The sequence below is a fragment of the Haliotis rubra genome, unplaced genomic scaffold (genome assembly GCF_003918875.1).
Source record: "Haliotis rubra isolate DU_JTF1 unplaced genomic scaffold, ASM391887v1 Scf317, whole genome shotgun sequence".
Lineage (NCBI taxonomy): Eukaryota > Metazoa > Mollusca > Gastropoda > Lepetellida > Haliotidae > Haliotis > Haliotis rubra.
Window position 1 is genome coordinate 1,103,406 of NW_025766988.1, and position 13,011 is coordinate 1,116,416.

At 40.9% G+C, this 13,011-nt stretch overlaps 1 protein-coding gene across 1 annotated transcript; it reads left to right on the plus strand.

Annotated features, from left to right (window-relative positions):
• The first annotated feature begins 5,018 nt into the window (after positions 1-5,018).
• On the plus strand, positions 5,019-10,996 carry LOC124283492. The gene is made up of 3 exons (XM_046719557.1): positions 5,019-5,096; positions 6,802-7,148; positions 9,129-10,996. Exons 2-3 carry the CDS (start codon positions 6,804-6,806, stop codon positions 9,525-9,527), a joined length of 744 nt encoding a protein of 247 aa, XP_046575513.1. The 5' UTR covers positions 5,019-5,096; positions 6,802-6,803; the 3' UTR covers positions 9,528-10,996.
• Positions 10,997-13,011: the final 2,015 nt, after the last annotated feature.

A 13,011-nucleotide genomic window follows, 5' to 3' on the forward strand; every position in this document is an offset into this window, starting at 1 on the left:
GCCTGTGTTGCTTACGCCTTACGCCAGAGATCTTGGCGATGTAATCAGTACACATGATGTGAGCCACCATTTTTACGCAGATGACACCCAGTTGTCCGATTCCCGCAATCCCAGTACTGCAGAGCAAATGTGTGAGCGACTGTACAAGTGGACGTAGAAACATGGATGACACATTTGCTGAACTGAATGAGTCGAAGACCGAGGCGTTGTTTGCCGGCAAGAATCTTCATCAAGTGATGACTAACTCATTCACAGTTTGCAGCACTGTCATTCCATTTTCGAAAGCCGTAAAAAATCTTGGACTTCATGTGGACTGTGATCTCTCTTTAAAAGCTCATATTGACACAGTCTGCACAACCTGTTACTTCCATTAGCACCATCAGAAGCTCTCTTACTACAGCGACAGCTCATGCTCTAGTGAGGTGAGAGGTGAAATTGGGTTTAACGTCGTGCTTGAGAATATTTCGCTCATATGACGACGTGCATGCGTGTGTATGTGTATGTGTACGTGTCTGTGCGGCTGCTTGTACTAGCCCAGATAGTCTGTCTCACAGTACCTGAACCACACTAATTTCCCTACTGCCAAGCCCTCTCTGCAGTGCTAAAACCCTAAATAAAGCAAGTCTAGAATCTCTGGTCTCCCTAGGGCTCCTTTTCAATATAAATGGGCTTGCTTGTTACTATCAAAATTATATATATTCAGAGACTAAGCCTTAGTCTACAGCCCAGACTGAAGCTGGTTTTATAGTGCTAGCCCACTGAGATACCATGCCGCAGTGAAGCATGAATACCTCACTCAGACACATTATACTGACTCCGAGCCGACCAGTCCTTCTTGTACCCATTAATGCCGAGCGCCAGGTAGGGACCAACAAGTACCATATTTTAACGTCTTTTGGTATGACGCGGTCGGGGATCGAACCCGCGACCTTCCGCTCTCCGGGCGGATGCTCTAACCACTACACCGCGGAGGCGGTTCATGCTCTAGTGCCATCTCTGGTTCTGTCAAAGATTGACAACTGTAATAGCATCTTCTACAGGCTTTCCGGAAAAACGTCTATCAAAACTCCAGAAAGAACAAAACTCTGCAGCTCGACTTGTCAGCAATGTTCCCTCAAGGATCCACATAACGCCAGTTCTTGAGACTCTGCAATGACTACCAATCAGAGCCAGAATTCAAGGTCCTGAGTCTTTCCTACCAGTGTTACCATCATACGGCTCCAGACTACCTTGTTGAGCTAGTCACCAAGCCCAATCCTTCCAGAATGAAATGCATGTGCTGCCTACAGGAAGAAGTGGTCATCTCAAAGATATTTTATACTTTTTCATGTGTGTTTTATATGTCTCATCTGTTGATTAACATCTTACGTGTCTTTCTTTCATAAAGTTTATGTTGAGATATGTAAAACAGTATGATACCCATAGAAAAACTTAAATCAGCCATCGTATTGAATGGCTCAAAATATTATAGGTGGCATGACCACCCGAAGATCGACAGGACTGGATATTATTTGTAAATTGTTATGACATGCCGTTTGCTTCCCCAGTTTCTTATCTCAGCTGATATCTCTATTCCCCGGGCCGCCCCCAACCACCGTCTGCGACACCCGTCCTGATTTTGCTTTTGAGACCCTTCCTACCTGTTTCTTTTTATAATGGCAGTGAGACTCCATGGTAGCTGCATCTTTAATAGTTTCAGTATTAAAGTCGTTATTTTTTACGTCAGCTATCTTTTATAATGAAGTTTAATTTCAAAATGGGCATTTAAAAAGTGTCCTTTGTAATGCAATATCATCGCACACTATTTGCATAAAGCCATGGTTTGTTCCAAATAAGTCACTTTAGACTCCGAAAAAACCCGCATTACTAATTTCTGCACTAATTTCATCTCAGTAAAGTCCTCTTTCTACGTTACCTACCTCCCTGCTACTGAGCCTGTAGTTAAGACGAACTTAGTTTAACAGATATTTCACACTTTCAAATATAACTACATAAATTGTAGATATAAATGCGAAAAGAAAACAGATTTTGTTTTCTATTTCCGACAGTACTTTAGGATCTGTTCCTTTCGGCCCCCGCCAGATGCTGTGACAGTCTATGTTAGTTGAAATGCATATAACGAGCTACGGTTAAGTCGTACTACGGTTAACACGAACTAACTTTAGCGGTCCCTGTGCGTTCGTTATAACCATCGTTTGCCTATGGTTTCATTTTGTATTGAGTATTGTCAGTAACTCTGAATGTGAGATAACCCTCGTCACGTCATTGGGATGGTTACCGCCGCCAAATAGCTGGAATAGTGCTGAGTGCGGCGTACAACTAAATTCACTCACTCATGCCCTCATCAACCATGACATCTCTATATTATCACTGTTCACTCATCCTCCCTCAACATGCACATTTACCCTATTGCGTTGTCGTATGATTGTAAGTGCAAAAAGAAATCTATGACGAATATACGTCCTTCCTGTAACGTAACATACATAGAGGATAGCTGTCGCTCGGGAAATACCAACATTTAGGCACTCGTGTCGTAAACATAGTAAGACATTGGCACTCATATAATATTCTATTTATTACCGAAGTCGTCAAATAGAGGAAAATAAACCCAAATCTACTTTCAAACACGGGCTGGCTACCCGCCGTCGCCGCATGTGGAACGCAACGTCATAGAAGAAATGTGACGTCATAGCATTATTCATGACGTCACGTCACCATGACAAAGTGATATATAGAGAATACTACACGAGGTCTCATTACATACGAATTATACGAAACGAGTGTCCTTCCTATGGTATCTGACCGAGCAAAAGCGAGGTCAGATAACATAGGAAGGTCACGAGTTTCGTATAATTCGTATGTAATGAGACCGAGTGTGGTATTTTATTTATTACCCACGTCTTACATGCATTAAATTGACAAAATAGCGTATTCTTGTTAATATTTTGGTTTCAAACCGAAACCGGTTTCATACAGAGGTTGCGGAAGAGTTTTGCATTGTAGTACAACATTTGCATGACGTCACTGTAATGACGTCACTGCCTTGGTAACCGACGTCACGATGCGTGTCAGTTGTCATCGCCTCGTACAGCCTCCAACAGTAAACTACTCCGTAGCACCCCGTTTCTTGGTTTGCAGTTGCTTCATTCGGCTAACATCACTTGTGGAAACATTGCGTTTACGTTTTTCGACGGGTATAATGTCTCAGTTCGGCTCACAATTAAACAGCGACACGGCAACGTTCGCGATGTTTACATTCCCACAATGCATTTAAGTTGTAGAATGAATGGATTCACGTGTTTGTTATGAATGAAAAAATAGTTACGTCAGAATGTGACCTAATTGAGAGGTCATCGGTTATCCAATCAAATCGTTAGAATCTCAGGTCAAGTCGTTACGACACAGGTCAACGCGATACGACACTCGTGTGACGTACGAGATTAGTATGCAACTACCCATACGTTGACCACGTGGGTAATAAATAGTGAATACTACACGAGGTCTCATTACATACGAATTATACTAAACGAGTGTCCTTCCTATGGTTTCTGACCTCGCTTTCGCTCGGTCAGATACCTCGGTCACGAGTTTTGTATAATTCGTATTTTATGAGACCGAGTGTGGTATTTTATTTATTACCCACGTCTTACATGCTGTAAATTGACAAAATAGCGTATTTTTGTTATTTTTATGGTTTCAAACCGAAACCGGTTTCATAAACAGGTTGCGGAAGAATGTTGTTCTGTAGTACACTTTTGCCTGACGTCACAGTTTAATGACGTCACTACGCCTTGCTCGTCTGCCCCCTTGGTAAGCGACGTCACGATGCATGTCAGTTGTCATCGCCTCGTACAGCCTCCTACATTATACTACTCCGAAGCACTCTGTTTCTTGGTTTGCAGTTGCTTCACTCGGCTATCATCACTGGTGGAAACTTTGCGTCTATGTTTTTCGACGCATATAATGTCTCAGTTCGACTCACAATTAGACAGCGATACGGCAACGTTCTCAATGTTTACATTCCCACAATGCATCTAAGTTGTAGAATGAATGAATTCACGTGTTTGTTATGAATGAACAAGTAGTTCTAATTGAGAGGTCATCGGTTATCCAATCAAATCTCAGGTCAAGTCGTTACGACACAGGTCAACGCGATACGACACTCGTGTGACGTACGAGATTAGTATGCAACTACCCATACGTTGACCACGTGGGTAATAATTTGCCCTACGGCATCGTATGAAAAATATGAACCCCCCTATTTTCGCTCTCGTAGGTAATAAAATTAGATTTTACTTTTAAATGAACATAAATGCCTATATAATCCAACGTTTGTTACTAAACGCTTCTTATAAATATGTAATAAAATTATTTGCATTTGCAGTGTCCTGAAAACGGAAAACACTGCAGCCATTGTTTGACAGGACTTTAGGTTACGGTTGTATACATTTGATAACTTCTATGGAGCAAATAAATATGTTTTCAGGTCGCATAACTCCTTGACGTTGTCTTTAAGTATAGAAATGCCAGTATTAGTCTTTCAATATTATATTAGATGAACTAGAGATTCTATTTGGAAATTCTTGTTTGAAGTCAATATAACGACCATATTCTATGTAACATCTGATTACTCTTTTGATTTATTTGTGTTGAAAATAACTTTAGTTTGTTAAAGGATTTCAGCAAACAATGCAATTAAAACAAGTTAAACTATAGTTTTATATATATCTAACATTAAATCATTTTGTGTGACGTAAAATACATCAGAGAATACTCCCACTGCCGTTTATTAATAAACCGTAACATTATATCCTAGTATTCTGTACATAAGTCAAGTAAATAATACTTGTTGTCATATCGAAGAAATTGTGTTCAGATACAATTTTTTTTCCAATTTCCATGATCACAAATGTGCACGCTGACTGAGAATAATCGAGTGTGTTACGGCGATTGAGGGCTGATAGGGTTGGCTTCCCGCGAATGCAAGAGTAGACAAACAGAACACTGACGTCTGTATGTAGGTCAGAGGCCCTGTCGTACAGTCGGGAGCGGTAGGCGTGGTGACCAGGTCACCCAAGCAATAGATTCCTTCACAGGTAAGACATGTTTATTTAATGTAACACAGACTATACGTGACAGGCTTGATATCCTAACAAACACTAGAACAACTGCGTTCAAATGTGAAAGCTGAATTTATAAACAAAACAAAAAGCTTCATAGAAACTGTGAACTTCACCGACACTGGCTTCGAGAATACAGGGGAGGCAACTCTGTTCTGGTCTTGGTTTCCTCAAATCAATACCCGAAAATATCCGGGTTAGAATTGCTCTTCAGCAAGCTTTGTTAGAGACGTCTAATGCAGGCGCGTAGCAAGCCATTTGTCCAAAGGTTGCAAATCTTTATATTTAGCTAGTATTGTGGGCTTTACCCAACTTTCACAGCAAAAATCATGTGTAAGCCCGGGCGATTATGGTAGCTACGCCCTTGTAATTGGATCGGATGGTCAGGCTCCGTGAGCAGGTTCACAGATAAAATGTATCGAAAATACGGTTGCGCACCATAGAGAAAATGACCAGTCTTCCCACTCGTTTCGCTCGCGTGTAGTAAGACAGGTCATTTTCTATGTGCTGCGCAACGCGATTTGCGCTACAGTTTGCCTGTGGTTGGTTGATACATGTCGTATATAGTGATCGAGGATCATGATATTAATCGACTCGTGAAGATACGGGCTAGAATTGAACTTTTGAACTTCCGTAACCCTTGTGACCTTGCACAATGTGGCGTAATGTCCCCATCTATATAACCTGTCTGACGTGATCAGGCAGGGAGACGAGGCGAGGAGACGGACTCAAATCATCGACAGAAGCGGACGGATTGTGTGGCTAGTCGGGGCGTCGGCCATGGCCGCCGCCTCACCAACGACTACGTCGACGATGAAGAATCGCCGTCTGGCTACTGCCTGTGCGTCTATTAAAGTGACAGAGCGGGTCCCCGCGTCGGGGGCATTGGCCACTCGGTCCCGGTGTGCGATCTGTCACGTGATCACCATCAACTTGTACCATTTGGACCATTTGTTCCCCAACCATAATAAACATAGGGGTCTCTGTCTTCATGTCTTCAACTTTATCGCTGACTTTTGTCTTCCGTATGTTGTATACCATCCGAGAGCATCCCGACGAACGCTCTTGGTCAATATCATTATACTGTCTATTCCAGCCCTTGTCAGGGTTGTTTCCTTTTCCTTTTTATTGCTTTTAGGGAACGTTCATAATTTATGGCAGTGTTCGAGGATCATGATTTTAATCAACCCGTGAAGATGCGGGTTAGAATTGGTCTTCAGTAACCAATGCTTGTCGTGAGAGGCGACTAACGGGATCGGGTGGTCAGGCTCGGGTGGTCAGGCTCGCCGTCTCGCTGTCGATGTTATTCATCCAAGCACTGCACGCATATCAATGTAAATATATTATATATGCAATTAAACATCAAAAACATGCGTGTTGGTGTTTGGTGAAAACTGAAATAAAAAATGTAATAACTGTTAATTTTCAGAACTCGTTTACACCAAAACAACAGTTTCAAGATCAACCAAAACGTTTTAGTGTCGAAAGTTACAAAATGTTTGACTGATCATTTGACTCCCGAGATCCCCCCAATTCCGAATATTATTTGATGCGCCTCAACGATACATTCAGTAATGACTTGCTTTTATGGTGGCGACAGGGTTTTAACTCTTTTTCACCGTTACCGTTCCAGATCTCGCAAACAGCCGAACTTACTGTATACATTTTGTTCTACTCCTAGACATGGCAGTGTTCACGGACATCAACAGAGATAAGTACGGGGTTGTTCGGGGTCGGTGTAAGGACTGCCCCGAGGAGTGTCCACAGTATTCCCAGCCTGTCCTCAGACACAACTGTACGTATTGCGGGTGTCCGGCAGGTCAACATGAGAGGGTGGAACCTCGACCGGAACTCATCATCAAGACAGAACCTGGGGAGGAGGAGGCACGATCTCCGGGACGGAGAGATGGCAGACCAACACCGGGTCCATCCAGAAGACCAGATGGCTGGACCACGGTCCCACCCCAGCCTGGTCCCTCCAGGCGAAATGAGTCGCCTCACCGGGATGAATCGCGAACAGTAATCCAGGTACAATTTCAGGTTAGGTAAAAATTTTAGCTTTTAGAAAGTGTTATTTTGTCATCTTGATTGTCAACGTTTTACCTTAACTGATAGTTTATCCTGCGTAATCAACAGTGATCCAGGGTTGTTTTTCCCTCGAGGAGCATTTCCCCATAACCTGCACACAAGGGATGTCACGATACATATAAGTTTCATAAGTATCACGATACCTTTTTCGCGGCGTTATTGCGTAAATTGAGTTACATTTTGAACATTAATATTTCATATTTTATAATTGTCCATGAAAAGATCAACATTTTGTATTCTCAGAGATTAAAAAGTTCTCATTTTCCATCTTTGTGCATGAAAAAATAATCATTTATAACTCTCATAACATAAAATTAAACATGATACAATTGCAAAATGTAAACGATATATAAACATATGTCCTGCATCCGCTCCTGCACCATAAACCCGGCGATTGGTCTCTTAGGCGCTGGGTATTTTAATCTTTTATTTTGCCAGTTGGGGTACAATCTGAGCTTACCATTTGTAAACCTGTAATCACGGAAACTACATGTACCTGACTGCCACTGCCAGCATAATGTGTCTTGCATAGAACATTAATAGGGCAAAGTAAAACTATCATTGTGACACATACTTGATTATTATATAGAAATAATTAATACAGTTCATGGTCACTGAACCATTATAGAATCCATACTCAACAATAAAAGTCCTTGTGACACATTCAAAGATATAGAAGAAAAAATCTGAAACCAAATGCAATACAAATACATGTAATGTACAGAACAGACACCTGACTTGTGAATGTTGACCATTATCTTGGATTAGACACGTTTGTAAACGGTAAGATGGCCATGTGAATGTTGTCATGCTAAAATCACAGTTCACAGTCTAATACCGGGTAAGACCCCCAGTGCTGGTCAGCCACTGCGGGGACGGTCTCTGACGTGAGTGATTTGCTGATGTTATTACCACAAGTTCCATACAGTGTTCCATTAAACCGACGAGCAACTTCCCGTTGCGCGGTTCCGGCTTTGAGCATTCCAAGTGCCCGCCACCGTTCATTTTCAGAAAGCCTTGACATCAAAAGAGTTTACTTGTGGTTCGAAATTCAATGTTTTTTCAGGCAACACTCATTGAACGTGTATTTATCCACAATGAAAAAGATCTATCCGCAACTCATGTTTAAATACCCACAGACTGACTCGTTTTTCACGAAATTGCACGTGCAAAGTCAATTTCACCTGGTTTTCAAACAGTCACTTAAAAGTTGCTCTGTTATCGTATTATGGACGTGTTTTAATGGTTTGGGTTAAACTTGATCAAATTTATAAAAGAAATGTATGTGTCACAAGAACTTTTGTTGTTGAGTATATTTACTAGAACACAGGATTACACCTGCCTATAAATATGAGATATTGTTTTGATATAAACAATTCATTCAAACAAACTTGCAATTGCATACCTGTAATTAGGAAAACTACATGGTGAGGGCTGCCACTGCCAGCATGTTGTGTGCCAGGCAAAGGGCAGCATTTATATCACCTGAGTGCACAGACTGCAGGAGCCGTCAGAGCCCAGGATGTACCTGCTGGCAGCTAGCTGATCAGTATGGCAAGCTGTGAAGGACACAAATTGTGAATTTGTAAAATGTGCCAGGGGTGCTATGCTATATATACAAATAAATTTGTAAAACCCTAAGCGAGCCACCTGTAAAATTCAGATATTCGTCGCCAATTTGAACCCTAATTTGTAGCCGTTTTCTGATTGGTGAATTCCGTTCGTCCGTCTCGCGTTTGATTGGACGGTCATAGGTCGCTCAAAGGACAGCTGGCGCGACCTTCTACTGGGGTTTGTTGGACTCAGTATAACAGTGTAACGAATAATACTGAGCCTAAGTTACTTAGTTTGTTGTGACATAAAGATTGATTTTAATTGATTTAACAAATTTCTGAGCTTACCTTTGTTGGTTTCAGAAAGGTTGTAAGACGTTATTTGAGAATGAGGGTGTCGAGTATTCTCAAGTTAAGAGACACCTCAGCAGAACAGAAGCGTGGCGTGTTCACAATCCTGTGGAAGGGGAAAATAATTTATGTTGGAGATCCAAAGAAGACGCCCATATTAACTTGTCTTCGAAGCATATTTAATGGTGGAAGCAATCAAGACATCAGCAAATGTTTGAAAAACTTACGCAACGATTTGAAAAGAGCTCACGTCAGAATCGCCTGGCTGAAACACAAAGATGATGACCCGCACCTCAAGACGTGTAGAGAAGGCAAGAAAGGGTTGTCATATCGACAATGTCTGTCAAATCTGCAGGGGGAGAAGCCAAGGGATGTGCTTAAAGGTTTAATGAGAGAGGAAACCATCAATCTGTAGAATATAATTGTTTTAACTGACACAAAAGTGTAAAGGAGTTACGTGTCAATGATGTCTTGCAAAATTGGGATGAAACGAATCTCAACGTATCTTCTTAACAGAACACTCACATTGCTTAGCAAAATAAGAATTACTGTTTCTTTGATATATTTAAAAATATTCTTCTCAATAAGCAGTCCATTAAATATTAACACACTCAAAATATTTGAAGAAAAATGTTTTCAAATATTCAAATTTTATTATGTCAGATTAATAGGTACTGTTTTTTACACTTACTAATTTACTGTAAGTGCGGTTATGCGTTTACCCAGGAATAGATGCTTGTAAGTTTATTAAGTAACTGTCTGGAATTGTCTGGTTGGCGTACTTACCACTGAGAAACTGTGCGGATAGTTGGATGTATTTCACCCTTCAGTAACATGGGCCATCATGAGAAAAAACTATCAACATCTTCTTTTGGTTAGAAACGTCGTAATCCATACGGCTCGTGTTGTATCCTGAAGGTTGCTTACATCTTGAGAAAAAACTATCAACATCTACTTTTGGTTAGTCTGTCTCACAGTCCCTGAGCAACATTATTTTCCTGACTGCCTAGCCCTCCCTGCAATGCTAAAGCCTTAAATGAAGCAAGTCTAGATTTCCTCATTTTCAGCCTGAATCTCACAACTAACTGGGGCTTTTTCGAATTATTTGTTACTGTAAATATATATATATATATATATTCAGGGACTAAGCGTTAGTCTAACCTTTGGATAGAGGCTACTTGATTGATAAGGGTCGTATTATATCATGAAGGTTGCTTACATCATAAAGCATTGGTTTATTTTTTCCAGATTTGTCAATTGAATATTTAGGAAATAAACATACTGTGTTGGAAAATCAGAGGTATTAAACGAGATTTTATTGGCTCTAAATTAGCGTGAGGTTTTAAATAAATAATTTAGAGCTATTATAATTTCGTTATTTACCTCTGGTTTTTCAACACAGTATGTTTGTCTCCATTCTACCATAACCGCGTTATTAAGATTTTAAAAAGAATACATAGCTGTGTTGGAAAATCAGAGGTATAATGTGATTATGTACCTCTGAAAGACTTTTATTAACAATTACAATCCAGTATTTACCGAAGCCATGGTGGAAGTATGATTTGTGTCGGGAATTTCCACCGGGGTTGTTTGTAAGCTTTTCGTTTTGCATTTGTCTCATTGACTGTTGGGTTGCAAGATATCAAATGAAGATAATAAACCGCATCTACTGCATTTAGGGTTTATCCGTAGACAGTTTCATTTTAGAATATATATTAATAATTTATATTTTTTATATGTTTTAGTTTAGCCTGGTCTGTGGTCATTATTCTCACATATAGTTACATATTTTTACAAATGTTTCAAAAGACTCACTTTCTGAGCGCGGAAATGTTTTGTAGATATATTTTTCAACCTTATGCGCCAATAAAGATTAACAGATAATTCTTTCTTTATTCCTTGGGGCATTGCTTCTAAAATGACAGTAACATGATAATTCACACCTCTACAGCGGAAATAGACAAAATGAACATAAAAATAAGGAAGAACAGTGTGTAACATATCACCCATCGTCGTACTGTCTTTTTACTGAAGGTCTTGGGCGGTGGAGTAGCTTAGTGGTTAAAGCGTTCGCTCGTCACGCTAAATACCCGGGTTCGATTGCCCACATGGTTACAATGTGTGGGTTCATTCTCAGAACGTGGACAACCTGAAATTTTGTATTCGCAGGCCGTGGACAGACGGTGTACCTTTGATGTCGTCTGTTGTTTTTGTAAAGGATTAACTGGTCGGGAAGTGTTAAAATGTGAATTAGGTTATCCGGAGTTGTTAAGGTTTCATGACGCCTGGTCACTCTGGTAAGCATATGACTATGATAGGTGAGTGAGTTCACTCAGAAATTGTTTTCAGTGTTGATTGATTTAATAAAATAGGTTCACTCCGATACGTCAGTCATCCAAAACATATCCATTTTGAACAGAGAGCGATGTTTCTTTAAAACCTGTCGTTTCAGGCATAACTAAAGTTAAGTTTTTACTCGTTTTTTGCTTCAACCATTGAACACATGCTATTACAGATATGTTGCTAAGGGAAGGTTTATAACTGTACAAATAATTTTGGTCTTGTAGGACCCTACTTAGGCCTATTGGCGCAACATAGCACAGATATCTGAGTTATGCCTGAAACGATAGGTTTTAAAGAAACATCGCTCTATGTTCAAGATGTATATTTTTTGAATGACTGACCACAATGTCTTAGAGCAACACAACTAGCCTCTATTGTGGTATGGTGTACTTTCAACATACACCCTCTCATTTGAATAGGGCGATGGGGTAGCCTAGTGGTTAAAGCGTTAGCTCGTCACGCTGAAGACCCGGGTTCTATTCCCTACATGGGTACAATGTGTGAAGCCCATTTCTGGTGTTCCCTGCCGTGATATTGTTGAAATATTGCTAAAATCGGCGTAAAACCCTACTCACTCCCACTTGAATAGAAAGCTGGAGAAAGTAGGTCGGGCTGTCTGTGAGCGCGCGCTGTTTGAATCAGGTTACAGCCCGACTGTATTACAAGGCTTTCATGGACTAGGCTTTTGTTGTTACCTTGAATGAAAGGTTTCATTCAAAATAGCATGAACGCTTTAGATGAAACACGGGTTCATTAACCTTTCTGACCTGTGACGTCCTGCATCCAATCGCCTCTGAATGAGTTCTCCTGCATATTCATGAGAATCAACCAAAAGGGGTGTCGGCGTACCCGTTCTCTACTACTGACAACTTTACACCGCAAACAGGTAACACATTTCCCATTTTTCAAAAGTTGGTATAAAACTGAACAATTCAGCAATCATTCTACTTTGTTGTTTAACACAGCACTCAGAAACAGCCCAGTGGTGGTCTGTAAGTAATCGAGTCTGGACCAGACAATCAAGTGAGTCCGCGCCGATTTAATAGGGCACTTCGCTTGGTGCACGATTATTCTTGTACCGTACAGCACTACAGAACCATCAACAAAATACAATTTGATATTATGCTTGTGTCCAAAATCCATGGCTCTCTTGAGACAACTCATTCTCCTCCCACAGAGGTTACTTGTCATACCTTCCTACGAACCTCTGTTCTAATACGGCCATATTTCTCGGTTTTCGTAGAATCCCATGGCGGCAAAAAAATCGCAACACGAATTATCTCCCTGCTTTCTATCCAACCAGAACACGTGTTACATCGACTTAGATCAAACTTGACTAACGGAAGCAAATATGGGGCCACAAATATCCCTCCTCTGCCGGGGACGTGTGTTGATTGGACACACAAGCCATTTAATGGCTTGCTTGTCCGTTGTCAACGAGGGCGATGGAGACGCCATTGACCCGCCATTACATGACTGAGTTCTGTCTAGAAGAAACGTTGCGCATCGCGCAGGGGAAGAGGTTCTAGTTTTCCCGAAGCCTACGGAAATTACAG

Coding starts and splice junctions, on each gene's coding strand:
- LOC124283492 (XM_046719557.1), top strand. CDS start 6,804: ATGGCAGTGTTCACGGACATCAACAGAGATAAGTACGGGGTTGTTCGG. Junction 7,149..9,128: donor AATCGCGAACAGTAATCCAG/GTACAATTTCAG, acceptor GGTTTCAGAAAG/GTTGTAAGACGTTATTTGAG.